A 21,485-nucleotide genomic window follows, 5' to 3' on the forward strand; every position below is an offset into this window, starting at 1 on the left:
CAAGTCAGAATTTCTAACAGTGGAGCATCAGTGGTTTTAAAATCACCCTAAGTGATTCTAGTGTGCATGGAGCCATGCACCACTGCTGGACTGCACTGATTACCACTTAGCTGCACATTAGAATCACCTATGAAAGCTTTCAAACATCTGACCCAGGCTCTAACCCAGAAAAAGGAAGGTCACCATAGGCGGTAGGGCCAGGCAGGAGCATTTATTTAATGCTCCCTAGACTGTCCAATCTCTTTAAATTGTTTACAAGAAATGAGGCAATTAAAAAATTAAGTTTCAGGCACCATTTTTTTCTTCCAGTGAACCAAGAATATAACTTTGAAAACAGTTGCTGTATTTAACTGTTAACCCTTTATTAGACAATTAGTTCAACTGAAGGGCATCTAATTCTGTGGATTGTGTTTAAGCAAATTAAAAGTTTCCTTTTTGATTTTGAAAAACCAAATGATATAGTACAGTTGTAATTTTAATGATTATGTACAACACTTCCATTAACTTTACAAAATATGTTTGGGTACTTTGAGATGCTAAAATTAAAAATAATCCCTTATCACTAGCCCCTCACCATATGCTCCGCACACCACTAAAAAGCCCCCACCACAATGTGAAGCTTTTGCATTGGCCGTTGGAAGCCACAGAGGGTATAGACTTGGGGGATAACAGTTTTCCAGGAAAAGGCAAGAGGCATCAAAAACCAAACCAAAACGAAAAAAAACCTCACAAATTTCCCAAATATTTTTCCAAGAGAAAGTATGTAATTATTTCCTCCTGTCCTGTAAAATAACTTCAGTAATCACATTGCCTGTAATCCCAGCACTTTCAGAGGCCTAGGTTGGAGGACCGCTTCAGGCCAGGGGTTCCAGACCAGCCTGGGCAACATAGTGAGACCTCATCTCTATAAAAACATTAAAAAATTGGCTTCGCATAGTGCGGCGTGCCTATAGTACCAGATCCTTGGGAGGCTGAGGCAGGAAAATCACTTGAGCCTGGAAGGTCAAGGCTGCCATGAGCCATAATCCTACCACCACATTCAGCCTGGGAGACAAAGTGAGACCCTGCCTCAATAAAACAAAAAAAGAAAAAAGACTACTACCTGGCCGGTGCAATGGCTCATGCCTGTAATCCCAACACTTTGGGAGGCTGAGGTGGGTGGATCCCCTGAGGTCAGGAGTTCGAGACCAGACTGGCCAATATGGTGAAACCCTACCTCTACTAAAAATACAAAAATTAGATGGGTGTGGTGGTGTGCACCTATAATCCCAGCTACTCAGGAGGCTAAGGCATGAGAATCTCAAACCCGGGAGGCGAAGGTTGTAGTGAGTGGAGATCATGCCATTGTACTCCGGCATAACTGAAAGAGCAAAACTCCGTCTCAAAAAAAAAAAAGAAAAAAAGAAAAAAGACAAAAGACAAAAGACTACTAGCTGCCAAACTCTTGTGCCTAGTAGATAGATTTCTTCAAGTTGTAACTACTTTGGCCACTCACCTTATGAACTACCTCATCTTCTCAAGTTAACCAGTTACTGAATGTCATTCAAGAAACCATATCAGTTTTCTTAACTTATAAACCAGTGCAGGCTTGAGAAAATATATATTCAAAGTGCCTAGCACAAAATCAACTTTAAATCAAAGCTGGCATAGATTACTGAGGAAGAATAAAAAATGTTACCTTGCATGAAGATGCAGCTTATGATTTGGGTATCTTTTTCCCTGTATTTTAAAAGATATTTTGAAACATGCCAAGAAAAACAGAATTTTAAGTTCAAAATGAAACTACGTCACAGATTCCTCTGTGGGCCCAGATTTCAAATGGCAGAACTGCAGGAAAGCAGCAAACCAGAATAACACCTGGATTTCAATTGGAACCCTTTGTTCCAAGGAACCAATTGTTTCAGTGTATGTTCATCTCCCTTTACCCTCAGAGCTCCTTACGGAGATGTGGCAGGAGTAATTTTCTTCTCTAGTGAGGAAAACCAAGTGGCTGGGCTCGGACATAACAGTTACGAGCAGAGCTAGGAGCAGGAAACAGGTCACTAGAGCTGAAGTTCCCTGTATTACTGCTGGATGAGTTTTGGGGGTTGAGGTAAAGACTTTATTCTCCAAACCACCTGGACTAGCAGCCCTCATTTTATTTATAAAAGGAAATAAGGCCGGGTGGGGTGGCTTACGCCTGTAATCCCAGGACTGTGTGAGGCTGAGGCTGCCAGATCACAAGGTCAGGAGTTCGAGGCCAGCCTGGCCAACATGGTGAAACCCCGTCTCTACTAAATATACAAAAATTAGCTGGGTGTGGTGGCAGGCGCCTGTAATCCCAGCTTGGGAAGCTGAGGCAGAATTGCTTGAACCCAGGAGGCAGAGACTGCAGTGAGCCGAGATGGTGCCACTGTACTCCAGCCTGGGTGACAGACCAAGACTCCATTCCCTCCACCAAAAAAAGGAAACAAATGCATCAAGATGCTGGGGGAGAACGGCATTGTGAGGCAGGTAATTGCCCCTTCCCGGCAATGGTGGGGTATTTTGTTTTGCTTTGTTTTGTTTTGAGATGGAGTCTTGCTCTGTCACCCAGGCTGGAGCATAGTGGCGCAATCTCAGCTCATTGCAACCTCTGCCTCCCAGGTTCAAGTGATCTTTCTCCCTCAGCCTCCCAAGTATCTGGGATTACATGTACACGCCACTACACCTGGCTAATTTTTGTATTTTTAGTAGAGACGGGGTTTCACCATGTTGGCCAGGCTGGTCTCAAACTCCTGACCTCATGTGATCCACCTGTCTTGGCCTCCCAAAGTGCTGAGATTACAAGTGTGAGCTACCATGCTGAATCTATGGTAGGTTTTGCACACTCACAGGGCAGCCGGGCAGCCCTTGGTGCAGTCCAGTCTCTTCCCTACTCCCAGAAAAATCTATTTTTTGCTATTGGGTCTTTTCAGAGTCTGAGTGGGTTGGAGGGTGTATGAGTGAGGGATACATTTGTCTCTGCATTTTTTTGAAACACCAGTTACTCTTGCATAGTATTGCATCTCAAGAAGGAAGTAGCTACAAGTGGTAAGTCAAAGTTATTTATGAGGCTTATCAAGTTAATATCAGACTAATCAACACTTACTGACCAAAGTATACAACCTCTACATAAGTCCTAGCCTATTAATTCTTTTAAAATTCAGAATTAGGTCGGGAGCAGTGGCTCACACCTTTGGGAAGCCGAGGCAAGCAGATCGCTTGAGGCCAGGAATTCGAGACCAGTCTGGCCAACATGGCAAAACCCATCTCTACTAAAAATATGAAAATTAGCCAGGTGTGGTTGACTGTAATCCAGCTTCTTGGAGGGCTGGGGCATGAGAATTGGTTGAACCTGGGAGGCGGAGGGTGCAGTGAGTTGAGATCACACCACTCTGCCTCAAAAAAATAAGTAAAAGACAGAATCAAAACAGTAGACAGATGGTTTATTCATTTACTCCACAAAATGTAATGAGTGCCTACTACATATCAGACATTGGTCTATGCACTGGAGTTAAGAAAGTAAATAAGATCTCTCTGCTCAGTGGAATTTACATATATTGGTGGAGGTGCAAGAACAGCACTCCTGACCTGTGTGCATGCCCTTTTTATTATAACAACAGTACAATGAAATCCTTCTTTTATATTTAATAAGCTGAAAGTGAGTTGCTGCCAGAAGCAACAGCTGAGCACTAACTACACACAACTTAAAAGCATCAGACTGCTGGGCGTGGTGGCTCACATCTGTAATCCCAGCACTTTGGGAGATTAAGGCAGGCAGATCACAAAGTCAAGAGATCGACACCATCTTGGCCAACATGATGAAATCTCATCTCTGCTAAAAATACAAAAATTAGCTGGGCGTGGTGGCGCATGCCTGTAGTCTCAGCTACTCGGGAGGCTGAGGCAGGAGAATCACCTGAACCTGGGAGGCAGAGGTTGCAGTGAGCCGAGATAGCACCACTGCCAGACTTGTCAAAATCATCATTTACATGTGCCAGATGACAGGTGAGACAGAGAGTGAGATAGAGAAGAAATCTTATGATCCCAAAATTATTCTACCTACATGTTTATACTTCTTCAAGGATCTAAGCAAGTTTCCACAATACACATTTATTTAAATTATGCAAAAAATCAAGCAGCATAATAGGAAGACGTAAAATGTGAAGGGACGCTCCTCAGTTTTAGAGACTGAAGCTTCTGAGATCTTCCCACTGCTTTGTTACTCAAAGTGTGGCCCACAAATCAGGGAAACCCAAATTTCCTGGGAGCCTGTTAGAAATACAGAATCTTAGAACCCACTCCAGACTTACGAATCAGAATCTGCATTTTAACAAATCCCACAAGATTTTTATTATATTTGTACGTTAAAGTGTAGGAAGGCCAGGCATGGTGACTCATACCTGTAATCCTAGCACTTTGGAAGGTTGAGGCAGGTGGATCTCCTGAGGTCAGGAGTTCGAGACCAGCCTGGCCAACATATAGTGAAATCCCATCTCTACTAAAAATACAAAAATTAACTGGGCGTAGTGACGCATGTCTGTAGTCCCAGCTACTTGGGAAGCTGAGGCAGGAGAATTGCTTAAACCCGGGAGGGGGAGGTTGCAGTGAGCCGAGATCGTGACACTTCACTCCAGCCTGGGTGACACAGTGAGACTCTCTTCTTTTTTTTTTTTTTTTGAGACGGTGTCTCGCTCTGTCACCCAGGCTGAAGTGCAGTGGCTCCATCTCGGCTCACTGCAAGCTCCGCCTCCCAGGTTCACGCCATTCTCCTGCCTCAGCCTCCCAAGTAGCTGGGACTACAGGCACCCACCACCACGCCTGGCTAATTTTTTTGTATTTTTAGTAGAGACGGCGTTTCATGTGTTAGCCAGGATGGTCTCCATCTCCCGACCTCGTGATCTGCCCACCTCGGCCTCCCAAAGTACTGGGATTACAGGCATGAGCCACCGCACCCGGCAGAGACTCTGTCTCTTAAAAAAAAAAACGTGTAGGAAGATTGTTTTATACTATGTGGATTAAAATTAATTTGGGAATGGGTTCCTACAGGCCAAATCTGGGATAATTTCAGCACCAAAATAATTAAATACAGTAATGAACTATAAACAATGGAAAAAATAGGAATTTGTGAGTGTACGCTATTAATAAATAAGTAAATGCAAAGGGAAGAAGGGAGGCCTCTTATATTAAAGTGCCCATTCCCGAGTGACAAAGTTGGAAAATCATTGTTTTGTAACAGTAACAACTAGCTCGGGCAAAAATCATCAATGGATGCAAAATCGAGGGGGAAATTTGAATAGGAACAGGATTTGAATGATTTCTTAAAGTGTCTCCCCACAGACTGGTTATTAGTTACAAGGGGGAGAAAACAAAAATATATGTGTTGTGGCGAAATCAGCTGGCGTCTTGATAGGCTTTCAAAACAAACATCACCAGTAAGGGACACATGGCTGTGGTTTGACTCCAGATGTGACACTCTGAGGCTTACATGTGAACCTTTGTTGCATACATGGAAAACATCTTACAGCATCAATAAGTAATGTTAAGGCAGTGCAACAGTATGGAATATCGTACAATCTAAGGATTCTAGCAAGTTTTCTTATGACAGAGATCTAATAAAAAGATACTTTCAGCCTACAGCAATAACGGAAGCACCTGAGAGAAAAACATCTTTCTCCAAAATGGAACAATTCTATTAAACAACTTATGACAAAACGGAAAGAATATATATAAGAAATAAAAGTTGACTGAATAAGTGAGAATGTTGGATCAGAGATGGACATGATGGGGGGGAAAAAAGAAATTACAGAAGGCCTCAAAGTGCTCAGCGCAGTGCCTGACGCATAATAAATATTTTAAAATTATTGGTCATTATGTTAGAAAAAAAACTGAAGTGGACATTTCTTTGTATGATGGTTCCCAAATCTGGGTCTATATCACAATACTCTTAAAAGTGTGAAATACACAAACAGCAGATTCCTGTAGGCCTACTCAAAATTTCTGGGGGGTTATCATGTACCCCCTGATATGATAAAGACACTTCATCTCTGTGGTATTCTTCTCAAAAATCCAACAACCCCAGCCTAGACGAATCCAAAATGAGGGACTTTCAACAAAACACCTCAGTCTCAAAACTGTCAAGGTCTTAAAAACAAGGCAAGACTGGGCAACTATCGCAGGCCAGAAGAGACATCATGATTAAATGCAGTGTGGGATCCTGGATTGGATCCTGAACATAAATAGGACATTATGAGAAAAACTGGTGAAATCTGAATTCACTTGGAGTTTATGGTAATGTGGTATTCACAGCATTTGGAGTTATCGCCCACAACATTCATAACATAGTAACACACCAGTGTTGGTTTCTAAGTTTTATCAAATGTACCATGGTAGTATATTACCCTTAAGAGAAACTGGGTGAAGGGTATATAGAAACGACTATCTTTGCAAATCTGTAATTCTAAAATTCTATTCTGTAATTCTGAAATTATTCTAACATAAAAACTTTTCAACCTTATGAGAGAAAGTAGGAAAAAAATCTTTATTAAAAAAAAAAAATCCAGGAATAGACTCTAGGTACCTATAGCACAAGTTTTCCAAGTGATTTGATACATACAAATGTACTGCAGTCTTGGTGAATGGCATGATTACATTATAAAATTTATGAGATAATGAGGCTCCCTTTGTTGGCTGAGACCTGTGAAAGGCTTGGGCATCTTCCATATTAGATCTAAGTTAATCAATTCCTAAAAACAAAATGAAAACTGCTAATTATGGCTACCAGGAGCTTCTTAGCTATTAGAGAAGTAAAGCATGGATACTGACAAAAGCAAAAATAATTTTCAATTTGTTATTAAAGTATCAGCAACTATTGCAATGATTTAACACTATTGAAAAGTACTTCCATTTAGATGATGCCTCTCACATGATGTACTTTCAGAGACTGTCATTTAATTCACTTTATAGTCACTTGAATATTCAAGTATGTTTGTCTGAAAAGAAAGGCAACTTGTTGAAACATTCCAAATGCGTTTTGTATTACCATTATATGTAAATGTGAAACTTGTTCCATCTGTGAGAATCTTTACGTATGTAAACATTTAAGGATAATAATAAATTTTTTAAATTCCACATTCTTCTTAAACTTACTGTTCTGCACGTTCTTTTAGAATTTTCCTTAGAGAAATGAGTATCACCTGGTTCTGGTCTGCACTGAATTAAGCTATTCAGATTTTATGGATAAGACCCAGTTAAGAATCTGGTAGTCCTGAACCAATTTGAAAAGGAAGATATAACACAAAAAGATCAACTAATACTAACTAAACACTGATCACAGAGTTTTTGGGAAATTGTCAAAGAAGCACTTGAGAAATTTAATGTAATATGTGAACTGTTTAAAGCCCTCACCCCCGGAACTTGGAACTCAGTAAATCTAACTTAGGACCCAAGATCTGCATTTTCAAAAGGCCCTGCAGGTGATTCAGACGCAAATCTTCCACGGGTTACCTCTAGAGCACTGGCATGGGGCCAAGAATACAGGCTTGAAATCAGAAAGACCTGGATTCAAATTTGACTCGGCAAATTTCTACCTATGCAGCACACAGCAAACCACTCCTTTAATCACCAAAAAACTACTAATGCCTACCACGCACTTTAATTTTCTAAGCCTCTATTTCCTTCTCTATGAAACTGATGGTTTGTAAGAAGTAAATGAAAAAATACATGTAAAACACTCAGCTCAGTACATGGACCACAAGAAGCACTCAGTCAGTGTTAGCTGCGATTACCATTAGTATCCCTTATAAGTTTCACTGGCCATCAGAAACTGGCCATCAAAATAGACTACATAAAATAAAACAGCTTTCACTAAAGAAATGACAAAAAGTTAAACTCTGCCCTCAGACACAAAAGTTTTATTCTGGAAGGAAATTCTTATGTCCCTTGCTATTAGGTGACAAAGAATATGGCTCTATGGTAGTCTGGACAGTATGAATCACAAAATGACTCACAATATTTCATAAAGTCATCATTAAACTGATTTCAAGGTGAAAGAGTGCTGCTACAGATAGCAAAAAAATGTAAAAAGAAAATTTGCACTATACTAGATTTCTTTTTATAAAGTCAAAACTAAATAATGACCAGGCACAGTGGCTCATGCCTGTAATCCCAGAATTTCGGAAGGCCAAATCGAGATGACCACTTGAGCCCAGGAAGTCAAGACCAGCCTGGACAATATGGCAAAACCCCATTTCAACTAAAAATACAAAAAATTAGCTAGCTGTGGTGGTGCATGCTGTAGTCCCAGCTACCCAGGAGACTGAGGTGGGAGGATCACCTGAGCCTGGGAGGTTGAGGCTGCAGTGAGCCAAGATTATGCCACTGCACTCCAACCCGGGTGACAGAGTAAGATTCTGTCTCAAAACAAAAAAAACAAAACAAAACAAAAGCAAAAAAACAAAACAAAAAAAAACCCCACACACTTTAAACTATGAGATGAGCAGGTACTGTCAAACCACACAGAAAACTAACATTGCATTAAACATTACTAACTTGAAGGAGTGCAGGTACCACTAGCAATGACTCAGGGCTACGTTGCCAAATGAAAACAAGTGTTTGAAATGAATTATATAATAAACAACCATGAAAAAACTCCACTGAAACTAAAATTAGCAAACAAAAATCCCCAAAATGATTCATAAACAATTATATATAATCTTGTATAATTATATGATTATATATTCTAATGTGTTAGAACATCACCAATGTGCAATTAGATAATAAACATCTGTTCTTCTGTTTGTTCACACCAGAAATAATCTCTGAATTCATAAAATGTCTGTTGGCTAAATATTGGGCAAAGGCCAGGTATGGTGGCTCACACCTACAATTCCAACACTTTGGGAGGCCAAGGCAGGAGGATCACTTGAGGCCAGGAGTTTGAAACCAGCCTGGGCCACAAAGTGAGACCCCATCTCTACAAAAACATCAAACAAATCAGTGGGGCATAGTAGTGCACACGTGTGGTCCCAACTATTTGCGAGGCTAGGCAGGAAGATTGCTTGAGCCCAGGAGTTCGAGCTTACAGTGAGCTATGACTGTACCACTGTACTCCAGCCTAGACAACTGAGTGAGAGCCTGTCTCAAAATAATAATAATAATAATTACTGGACAGAGAAGGTGGGGCAGCACACGACATTTGGACTTAAGGTTTGGATTCAGATACCACCAATTACCAGTAGTGTGACATAGGACAAGAGCCCTAACAGATCTGGTCTTTCAGTTATCTTCATCTTATATTGTGAGTTATAACACTACCTAACCAATAGACTATAACAAATCAAATGATTTACTAATGGAACACCAAACATGTATATCAAATGCATGCAATATTCAGGGATTAATATTTTGAGATGGAAAGCAGTAAATTTAATCAGTTATTAAATCACCTTTGGGCAAAGAAAGAAAAAATAGTTTAAAAATCAACAGAGAAAAAGAAAAGGAAGAAGAATGCTTGTAAAGTTTTTTCTTACTGCTTAACCAAAGGTAGGTCAGTGTATATAAGCAGACTCCAAAAAAAATTTTAAATTTTAAAAAATCCTAGATTTCAAATAATTCACTGATGTATGTTTCAATGTCACTAAATATGTTACCTTTATACATACTTACTTGTAAAAATAAGTAACGGGGCAGTACATTGTCAAATGAAGGGCTGAGATATACTGGTTCTGTCATTCTTATGCCCATGCCTCTGAAAAATAGGAAATCTAACATTAGTTGTATAAATTCCATGGTCTATACAAACTATGTTTCCAGAAACATTCTCAAATAGCCTGTCAAACATAAGATGCTCTGTCTTTTAAAGAACTCTTTTGGCCGGGTGCGGTGGCTCAAGCCTGTAATCCCAGCACTTTGGAAGGCAGAGGCGGGAGGATCACTTGAGGTCAGGAGTTCAAGACCAGCCCGACCAACATGCACAAACCCTGTTTCTACTAAAACTACAAAAAATTCGCCAAGCGTGGTGGTGGGTGCCTGTAATCCCAGCTACTTGGGAGGCTGAGACAGGAGAATCACGTGAACCTGGGAGGCAAAGGTTGCAGGGAGCCAAGATCACACCATTGCACTCCAGTCTGGGCGACAAGAGTGAAACTCTGTCTCAAAAAAATAAAAAAATAAAAAACTCTTTTATTCAACAACAAAATACATAAAGTAGTCCTGTTAATTGTTTTTGAATTTTTACCCGCAGAATAGGAAGCCATCAAAACTAAAAAGGAAAAAGTAACATAAATTTTCCATTTAAGCACAAATGAGTGTCTGCAGACATTTGAACAGACTAAAAAGCAAACACTACCTCATTCTTTACTACTTCCTGTCAGCTCTTTATAGAATAATTGCCCGGTACTGACACAATCCCAAGGATAACCTTTTCCACCTTTGTCCCATTTTAGAAGTGGCAGGGGAACTGATCAGAACAGGAAAGGCCAGGACTCAGAATGGCTTGGTGGAGAGTGACTCATCAAGACAAACATCACAATCTCAGAGATGTTGTCAGAGGCTATTGAAGCAGAGAAAGAACACCCAAATCCTGTCAGACAAAGCCAAGCCTGGCCTTGTGTGTCAGGCCAAACCAGAGAGAGCAAGCAAAAGGAGAAATTCAAAGAGTGTTCCGGGGATTAGGACGGCACAGAAAAAAGCACAGTCTAATTAAAAGGGAAGTATAAAAATCAGGATTTAGGCCGACACAGTGGCTCATGCCTGTAATCCCAGCACTTTGAGAGACTGGCACAGGAGGATCACTCGAGGTCAGAAGTTTGACACCAGCCTGGGCAACATCTCTACACAAAATTTAAAAAATGACCAAGGCATGGCGGAGTGTACCTGTAGTCCCGGTACTTGGGAGACTGAAGCGGAGGGATCCGTTGAGCCCAGGAGTTGGAGGCTGCCGTTAGTTATGATTCTGCCACTGCACTGCAGCCTGGGCGACAGAGCACCCAAATAAATACAATTTTTATAAAATGGTTTTTAAAAATCATGACTTAAACCTGGTTTTAGGGTACAATCAAAGAGACCCATTAGGATGAGCAAAGATAAAAGTCTTAGAAGCAGTATAGTAGACAAGTTCACAGCTAGCTTATGGAACAGCTTATGAGTTGATCTTGGCAGAGATGCATCTACACTGACGGTGTGTACTCTAATGTTGGCAGGATAAGTTTATGTTGGTCTTTACAGTAAAATAACGTCAGTAGATATCTGTGGACTATTACTGCAGTGGTATGATTATAAACTCCCCTTGGTTTTGTTGTTTGTTTATTTATTTTTAGACACAAGGTCTCACTCTCTCACCCAGGCTGGAGCGCAGTGGCACAGTCATAGCTTGCTGCAGCCTCTGACTACTGAGTTCAAGTGATCCTCCCACCTTAGCCTCCCCAGTAGCTGGGACTACAGGCACACACCACCACGCCAGGTAAGTGTGTGTGTCTGTGTGCATGTGTGTGGACAAAGTCTCACTATGTTGTGTGCGTGTGTGTGTCTGTGTGTACAGAGTCTCACTATGTTGCCCAGACTGGCATCAAACTCCTAGCCTCAAGCAATCCTCCTGCCACAGCTTCCGGAGCTCCTGGGATAACGGGTATGAGCCACTATGCCTGGCTCCCTCAGTTCTAACAGCCTTTAGCATATAATAAATGCTGACTCCTTTTCCTCCTCTTCCCACCCCTTTACCACCTTACTCATTTGTTTACCACTTGAAATCCATGAATGTGCACTTTTAATCAGAGGTTAAAACTCAGTCACTGCTCCAGTCAGGAACAAATCAAACCACTGTATTCACTTCCAAGGCAAATGGTCCCTGCCCTTGAGCAGAAAATATACAAACGAAGCTTCTGAAATGTCACTGATTCACATTTGAAAGCCAGTCCTGGCTGGGTGTGGCATCTCCTCCCTGTAATCCTAGCACTTTGGGAGGCCAAGGTGGGAGGACTGCTTGAGACCAGAAGTTCAAGACCAGACTGGGTAACAGAGCAAGACCCCCATATCTACAAAAAAATAAATTATCAGCTGATCATGGTGTCATGTGCCTATAGAACTAGCTACTCGGAGGGTGAAGTAGGAGGATCACTTGAGCTCAGGAATTCAACGTTACAGTGAGCTTTGATCGCACCACTCCAGCCTTAGTGACAGAGCAAGATCCTGTCTCTAAAAGAAAAATCAAAGCAAGTCAGTCCTTTGTTGTGACATCTGGTACTCTTACCTTGATCAACACCCAGAATCTGCAACTATTATTGAATATCTTGAATTCCAGAGTCTGATCACTCCATAATTTAAATGACTTTCTGACTTGCAGGACTCTAGTCCTCTAAAAATACTGAAACTTGAAAATGTTCATGCCTGTCGTCCTACTCAGTTCCTAACTGCCACGTTAGGTTCTGGTGCTCTTCGACTATCTCCTTCTGAACATGCCTACCAGAACAAGTGAGTGCTATAAATTAATGAACTCAAAATAACATAATAAAGAATAATTTAAGCCAATTATTATTCAGGTATGAGACTGCATGTTTCTTTAAAAAGTATTTCTGTAGCCACATATCTCCATATAATAATGCAAAGTACAAGATTGCATATATTAATGCAATCTGTTAGTAAATTAACCTGCCTCCATGAATCTATGAATGATTCAACCTACCTGGAATTCAAGAAAGCAAAAGGCTCAAATTCACTAACTGAAAAACAATTGTACCATTAGTTGTGTTGGTTTAAAATTTTTTAAGGAACATAAATAAGAAACAAGGTGTACATGTAGCATTTCTATTATAGCAGCCTGCTTCTCACACAGGAAGAGACAAAACTTCCAAAAGTGTAACTGAATACACTGAGTTTAAACATTGATTTTTTTTTTCCTTTTTTGACATTCTGAAGTCTCGCTGTGTCACCCAGACTGGAGTGCAGTGGTACAGTCTCGGGCTCACTGCAACCTCCCGGGTTCAAGCAATTCTCCTGCCTCAGCCTCCTGAGTAGCTGAGATTACAGGCGCCTACCACCACACCTAGCTTATTTTTGTATTTTTAGTAGAGACGGGGGTTTCACCGTGTCGGCCAGGCGGGTCTTGAACTCCTGACCTCAAGTGATCCGCCCACCTTGGCCTCTCAAAGTGCTGGAATTACAGAAGTGAGCCACCGCGCCCGGCCAAAAGTTGGCTGAAAGTTGTTTGCCTCCTAACTTCCACTAACAAAAAAATTATTCACAACATTGTTCAGAAAACGTTATTCAACACAGTAACTGGAACCACATCAAATAACCTAAGAGAATGAAGAGTATAGCATTAACAATGAACTAATGGAGGCAGTCAAAATATCAATTACATATTACAGGTCCAAAGATAAACATAGCAGATATATGCATAATCTTTATATTCATGAAGCCTTCTAAGGAGAATAAAATCTTTGTTCTTGGTCATTTGGAAAGTGCTGCTACCTAGATCTAGGGAATCCAACAGTCAACTTCTTCAGAAGAACGAATGAATTTCAACTACAAACCCAAACTGTTGCAACATGAACAACTGTTCTACCAATCAGGGATACTGTCCAAATGTAAATGGAGAAATTCACAGCTTTCAGCATGTCTATGTCAGCCATGAACTTTGGAGTAATGGAGCTGTCCACTGAACTCAAACAGCCTGAAAAAATTAAGTAAAATAAGAGCCTGGACTTTCCACCAATTTATTTAGGGCCACTAGCAATAAGAAATGATTTACAACAGACTGTGTTTTAATTTAGTTTGAACAAGCCTAAACATGCATTTTTAACCACAAATGTGAGTGCTAGGTTTCTGGTAAAATTTATTTTTAATTAAAAAGTATGTTTAATTTATATTAAAATCAAACTTTTTTTGACAAGAATGTTAAAAATGATCTGGATAGGACGGGCGCAGTGCCTCACGCCTGTAATCTCAGCACTTTGGGAGGTCGAGGTGAGCAGATCACGAGGTCAGGAGATCAAGACCATCCTGGCTAACATGGTGAAACCCCGTCTCTACTAAAAATACAAAAAATTAGCCGGGCATGGTGGCAGGCACCTGTAGTCTCATCTACTCGGGAGGCTGAGGCAGAAGAATGGTGTGAACCTGGGAGGCAGAGCTTGCAGTGAGCCAAGATCACGCCATTGTACTCCAGCCTAGATGACAGAGCAAGACTCCGTCTCAAAAACAAAAAAACAAAAAAATGATCTGGATAGATCATCGAATTCATTCTCCATCAAAATGAGCACTGTTTTTTAAAGATGAAAATATTTCAAAAAAAATAAAATTCAGAAGGACAAGTAAAATCATTTGACAATTAAAATGTAACTGGTTGCCTAATGAGGCTCTTTAATCTGATCAGTTACCCTTTTTGATCAAAAGTCATGGAAATATGGGTTAAACAATTTTTTTCCAGTTGGATTTATAGCAAAAAAAAAACCTCGGCCGGGCGCGGTGGCTCAAGCCTGTAATCCCAGCACTTTGGGAGGCCGAGACGGGCGGATCACGAGGTCAGGAGATCGAGACCATCCTGACTAACACGGTGAAACCCCGTCTCTACTAAAAACACACACAAAAAAACTAGCCGGGCGAGGTGGCGGGCGCCTGTAGTCCCAGCTACTCGGGAGGCTGAGGCAGGAGAAAGGCGTAAACCCGGGAGGCGGAGCTTGCAGTGAGCTGAGATCCGGCCACTGCACTCCAGTCCGGGCGACAGAGCGAGACTCCGCCTCAAAAAAAAAAAAAAAAAAAAAAAACCTCATATAATGCAACTAGATACATTTTACATTATTTGTAATTTTCATTGACCCACAAAAAGGATGCTGATTTCCCTAAAACACCTGATGACATACTTCAGTTCAGGTAATCCATTGAAGATTTCCTTGCGGCTTAGTTCAGAAATCCCATTTCCAAGAAATACTTTTGTTCCATCAAATTCTCTGGCTCCTTTCTTACATTCTCCTTTAATATCAGAGTATACAGAAATAACATCTCCAGCTTTCATAACTAGAGAAAGAAGAAAATCATATTACATTGAATTATACTTTGGCAGAAGAATCGTGAACATTCTTTGAGCTAGACTGGCGATCTCTAGGGGCATCAATAGTGGGCATGAAGCAGTTCAGACTGGCTCATTATCTCAATATAATCTTTAATAGAAAATCTGACGTTTACTTTAAAATATTCCCTAACAATAAAACTCACTGAAGAATCTTTTTCAGTGAAAACAAAGAAATAGAACAGCTTCAAAACATCCTGCCCTCAACTGGAAATCTGTAGCTGAGCCAAGTTATTTCCCCCAAGCCTTAAAAGATTTCTTATAAATCTTGACATCTCAACTCAAACCTCAAAGTTCTAAGTTTCCTTCAAAAGGATTCTTCAAATATGTACCCTAAAATCTTTCAAAGAAATATTTCTAAATCCCATAACCCTGTTTGTATTTCTTTGCTATTTTGCTGTGACAGCACAATTAAGGCAGAGACTTTAATGATGAGCATATAAAGCCATTCATATATATATACACATACGTATGCACACATATATGTGTGTGTATACACTTACAATACCTTTTATGGTATACAGTGTACAGAGTTGCTTTATATGGCTGATTAAATCCAGTTTTTGTAGGCATTTCAATATCTTCTATAACAACTCCCAGTGGTATTTATGATGGGAAATTATATTCCACTTCCAAAAACCATTTTTAAAGCTAATCTATCATAAATTTATTTGGCCTATTACCTGACAACAGTAGTGAACAGCCTATTAGCTAGAGCTAAGAAAACTGTTAAAATAATGTAGATCAGATGTCAATACACTTTTCCTGTAAAGGGCAAATAAGTATTTTAGGCTTTGTAGCCACATAAGGTCTCTGTGGCATATTCTTCTTTATATATGTATCTTTTCACAGCATTTTAAAAATGAAAAAACCATTCTTAGCTTATGGGCCACAGACAAACAGACATAGGCCAGATTTGGCCAGCAGGGAGTAGTTGGCCCAATTCTGATACAGATCAAATCATTCATTTCAAGGACACCATAACTGAGGCCCAGATACTGAATAACTTTTCTACAGATCAAAGCAAATGTTTCTTGATTTCAAGTCCAATAAGGTACCACTGAACCACAGTGACTAACTTACTAAGCATATGCAATACAGGTAGGTCGCCAACTGTGTGAATACATTAAGAATACTAAGTTTCATCCCAATGTTCAGATTCCAGGTTCTGGATGTTCTCTCACTAATGATACGACAGCTTTCTGAGGTTTCAAGGCAATGCAGTCAAGAAAACAAAACAGAAGTTCACTGATGTACTCTCTATTCATCAGTAATGATCCACTAAAATAACCGTCATCAAATATATCCTTATTTGGAAGGAAAAAAAAAAAAAACTATCAGAAAACCTCATATGATGACTAGTTAGTCCTCATCGGATAAAACCCTAAATGCAAAGCTGGAAAAATATCTGACCAAGGTAAATTTGGAATACATCTTAGTGACAAATCAATAAATTTTCCATTTGAAAATGCACATAAATTTTAGAGAACCTTAAAGACAAATCTAAACATGATACTTACACTTTGATGCTGACACAATTCCTGGGGCATAGACATGGGCTCCTCTTAAAACTGCATTGCCACACTGGGCTCCAACAATGGCTTCACACTGCTGTTTTTTAATATTCTTCCTAGAAATGTAAGACACAAGAAGTTTAATAGTAAACATACCTCCAATGCCTACCAATTTTTCCCGTGTTCTATCTGAACGCGAATAGCCTCTTTAGTCTTAATTGTCCTGAATACATAAGAAAAAGCTGAAAAAAGAGGCATACATAAAGAGGAAACAGGAAAAAAACAGCAACACAGAGATGGACACTTGAGAGGAAGGAAAAATCAAGAGGTCCATCTGGGGGAAGGCAATACAGTGGCACCAGAAATTGCTTAATCATTTAACAAGCATTACTGTTTCTCATAGCATTAGAAGAAAAATAGACTTTCTCTGTCTTCAAAGACTAAAATAGAAAAATACACAAGGAATTACAAAAACATTTCTAAAGTGGTAAATTGTTGCATGGTAAATTATGAATAATTTAAACAAGACAGGAAAAGAAGACAAGTATTTTTCCCTTCCTTTGCTGCCCCACCTTTTTGAGTCTTTTCCAATTTCTCACATTCTATTCATTTTTTAGACCACTAAAATCTGTATTACTTCTAACATTCAGGGTTTCAAAGATCAGGGACCGAATGTGATCAGCCCTAAATAAAAATCCTTAACACTGAGTCTCTAATAAGCTTCCTTGGATGGTTGTCACAACTCATTGCTAGGGGAATTAAGTGCATCCCGTCTTCTATTCCATGATCGCCAAATCATCAAATCTTATTAATTTTTCAGCTTTATACGTACTCCTTCCTGTTCCCTCCCAAACATTCTCATTGCTCATTCTCTGCCTACTTCTTAGAGGCCCTCTCCACCGGCTTCCAAAACATGCGACCATCTCTGCTCACCTTGCATTCTATCCCTTGGCAATCTCATGCTTTCAATAATCACTCACAAAAACAATCCACCAATTCTAATGTTTAGTCTTTCTAGATTTTTTTTTTTTTTTTTTTTTTTGAGGCCAAGTCTTGCTCTGTCACCCAGGCTGGAGTGCAGTGGCGCAATATTGGCTTGCTGTAACTTCTGCCATCTGGATTCAAGCGATTCTCGTGCCTCAACCTCCTGAGTAACTGGGATTACAGGTGCCCGCCACCACACCTGGCTAACTTGTATTTTTAGTAGAGACAGGGTTTCACCATGTTGCCCAGGCTGGTCTCGAACTTTTGACCTCAGGTTATCGACCAGCCTCAGCCTCCAAAAGTGCTGGGATTATAAGCGTAAGCCACCACGCCTGGCCTAGACTCTTAGTTGATATTTCTAATTACCTGTGGACAGCTATATAGAGATGTCTCACAGTTACTTCAAACTCAGCAAGTCCTAAACAATGTTAGTTTTCCCTCATCCATTCTTCCACTCCTTAGCAGGATCCCAAATCTTTTCATCCTGTTTCCAATCTTGAATGAAACATCATTATCTGCCCAGATAACCCAATTAGATGCTTCAGTGTTACGGTCTGGATGTGTCCCCAATATTCATGTGCTGGAAACTTAATCCCTAGTGCAACCGTGTTGGAATGTGAGGCCTTTGGGAACAGTTTAGGTCATGAGGGCTCTGCCCTCATGAATGAATTAATGCTACAATAAAAAGGGCTTGCAACAGTGAGTTCGCTCTCTCTTGCCCTGGTGCCCTCTACCATGTACGGATGCAGCAAGAAAGCCCTCACCAGATGTAAATGCCTCGATCTTGGACTTCCCATCCTCCAACACTATAAAAAATAAATGTCTGTTCTTTATAAATTACCCAGTCTCAGGTATTGTTATAGCAGCACAAAATAAACTAAGACACTCAGCATCATCTTAAAGCCCTCCTAAGCCTTGACATTGATTGATTTAGAAATCATGCTATCGTCTAGTTCTGATAGGTCTTGTGGGCCTATCTCCTGATGTCAGACACATATCTCTTTGTGATTACTGAAATGGCTTCCTGCCTTTTACTGTTGGTTTCAGATCTTCTCTATGTCTTTGGTGTTCTGCAGTTTCACTCTGAAGTATGTAGATATAAATCTACTTTTACTTTTGGCTTCAAGCTCACACTTATTAAATTTATCATCAACAATAGAAATTCAAAGTCATTACCTTTGTGATTATTGTCTTTCCCCCATTATTCCTGTTCTCTATACCTGAGACTCATTAAAAATATAAAGTGCTGGTCAGGTGTAGTGTAGTGGCTCACGCCTGTAATCCCAGCACTTTTGGAGGCAGAGGCAGGTGGATCACCTGAGGTTGGGAGTTCTAGACCAGCGTGACCAACATGGAGAAACCGTCTCTACTAAAAACACAAAATTAGCCAGGCATGGTGGTGCCTGCCTGTAATCCCAGCTACTTGGGAGGCTGAGGCAGGAGAATCACTTGAACTCAGGAGGCGCAGGTTGCAGTGAGTCAAGATGGTGCCACTGTACTCCAGCCTGGGCAACAAGAACAAAACTCTGTCTCAAAAAAAAAAAAAAAAAAAGGAAATATAAAGTGCTCTTTTCATGACTCAATTTCACTTTCATATTTTTAATTTCTCTCTGCTGTATTCTAGATAATTTCCTAAGGGTCATCTCCTAATCCAAAAATTCTCTAATCAGTTGGGTCTAATCTACTGTTTAATTCATTGTATGAGTTTTTAATTTTAATGATGATATTTTTATTTCCAGAAATTTGTTTTCAATTCTACCTTTTTATCCTTAGGGTCTATTATGTTTTATTCTTTCATTTTTAATCATTTTAAGAAAACTGTTTTGTCTACGGCCGTACCACTCTGAAAATGCCCGATCTCATCTGATCTTGGAAGAAAACTATTTTTATAGTCTCTGCCAGAGAGGTCTATTTGTTAAAAGTTCTGAGGGAAATCTAATCCTGCAGCTTATTATATATGCTGATTCTTACTCACCATGGTTTGATTCCTAGTGTAGCTTTTAACAATGCGAAGTGTTTGGCTTAGACTGAATGAGTGCTGCTCCAGAGTGATGTCACTTGGTTTTTGCCAAGCACCCAGGAATTGGCTTGGGACCAAATAGTTAATTTCCCAGTTTGCAAGTTCCAAGACAATTTAGGTTGCAGCAATTTGCATTCCAGACCTTTATGAGGGAGGGAACTTACGGCTGTGTATTCTCAGTAACACGTTTTTCTCCAACCTATATCCTAAGGCAAGAAAGACCTACTTTTCATTACTGTCTTGTACTGACTACTGTGTATTTCTCATCCTTACTATTAACACTCTGTTGTTTAAACCAAAGAGCCTAAATTTAGAAGACAGACTACCTCCTTTCCTATACCTCCAACCCCCCAATATTAGCTCACATGCTTGCTGTTCTCACATGCTTGCTGTTCAATTATTCTGCATTCCTAACCTCTAATATATCAACTACATTTTTAATCACTCAACTACATCATTTTGTGGCCTAGTATGTTCTTTTTTACTTAGCACTCCTAGGTGTATGTAGCGAAAATATTTTCATGTTATCTAATTCACCATACATATGATTGAAGCTAAAAGACTCTGAAATACCTTCCCAACTTTTCTCCAGGTTTGCAATTCATCTTTCGAAAAAATTTCTGAAACTTTTAACTGTAAGTTGATATAAGAAACACACCTGATAAAAGAACTTATTTCAAGTTCTTACATCATTTGAGAACTTGATATAAGAAGCTATACATACATGTCTGTGTGTGGTATCACACACTTACAACATTTCATTAAATATTTTTACTATGTGCAATGCAATATATTATAAAACATCCCATTTATTTTTTACAATATTCATTGAAAACATTAAATTGATTTCACAAGTTACTAATGGGTCATGATCTCTAAGCAGTTTGGAAGACTATGACCACTCTTATATTTCTAAAATACACATGTAATCATTACTAATAAAAATTCTTTTTTTTTTTTTTTTGAGACAGGATCTTGTGCTGTTGCCCAGGCTGGAGTGCAGTGGCACCATCTCGGCTAGCTGCAAACTCCACCTCCCAGGTTCACACCATTCTTCTACCTCAGCCTCCTGAGCAGCAGGGATTACAGGCGCCCGCCACCACACCTGGCTAACTTTTTGTGTTTTTAGTAGAGATGGGTTTCACCATGTTAGCCAGGATGGTCTCGACCTCCTGACCTCCTTATCCACCGCCTTAGCCTCCCAAAGTGCTGGGATTACAGGCATGAGCCACTGCGCCCGAAAATAAAAATTCTGTAGCTTCTAAAGTCTATGAAAAAAAAAATTCCTTAGTAAAAAAAAATTATGCATACTTCATACCTGCCTCTCCCAACTTCTTCAGTTTCATCTTTCACCCATCCCTCAACTCTGAAAACGAATAGCCAAACCTGATCACTTTTATCAGGAGCCACCATATTTTCATGCATTCATGTCTTTCCTCAGGTCTTCTCTCTGCCTAGCATAACCTTGCCCACCTTAACAGCCCTTCAGCCTAATTTCTCCTCACCTTCAAGGCTCAGATGAAATAACACCTGCTTGGAGAAAATATTTAACAATTTCTTTGTACTCACTCCTTCCTATTCTATGCTCCAGTGGCATTTAATTTATACTTCTACTGTGGCTATCATAACACTTTGACTTGTACCAAAGTCTCCCGACTTAAGACTACAGAACTACGTCTCATTCATATTTGTAACACCAACACATCTCACATATAGCACAAATTCAAAAACATGTTTTGTGAAAGTGAAATCTGTGGTGTTAGATTTTATGAAAATAACATGGAGGGGAAAAGATGAATTCTGGAACAGAGAACTGTGGAGAAAAAGAGTTAACAGAGTAGGCCTGATCTGCTATCTTTGAAAAGCCTGCTTATAAGGCTGGCCCTTGACTGACCTCTGGGAA

At 39.9% G+C, this 21,485-nt stretch overlaps 1 protein-coding gene across 4 annotated transcripts in view; it reads right to left on the bottom strand.

Moving 5' to 3' along the window:
* NSUN6 (NOP2/Sun RNA methyltransferase 6) overlaps window positions 1-21,485 on the bottom strand; it is an 81,649-nt gene that overhangs the window by 41,127 nt on the left and 19,037 nt on the right. For all 4 annotated transcript variants that reach the window (XR_004436707.1, XM_033209436.1, XM_033209437.1 and 1 more), the window contains exons 4-6: window positions 16,585-16,694; window positions 14,859-15,012; window positions 9,667-9,748 (exon numbers count right to left, since the gene is read on the bottom strand). Coding sequence is in view for 3 of the 4 variants with exons in the window: in XM_033209436.1 (XP_033065327.1) it covers window positions 9,667-9,748; window positions 14,859-15,012; window positions 16,585-16,694 (346 nt within the window). In the remaining variant the exon portion in view is untranslated. The remainder of the gene's footprint in view (window positions 1-9,666; window positions 9,749-14,858; window positions 15,013-16,584; window positions 16,695-21,485) is intronic.

This window comes from Trachypithecus francoisi, unplaced genomic scaffold, assembly GCF_009764315.1.
Source record: "Trachypithecus francoisi isolate TF-2019V2 unplaced genomic scaffold, Tfra_2.0 Lachesis_group9, whole genome shotgun sequence".
In the NCBI taxonomy this organism is placed as follows: domain Eukaryota; kingdom Metazoa; phylum Chordata; class Mammalia; order Primates; family Cercopithecidae; genus Trachypithecus; species Trachypithecus francoisi.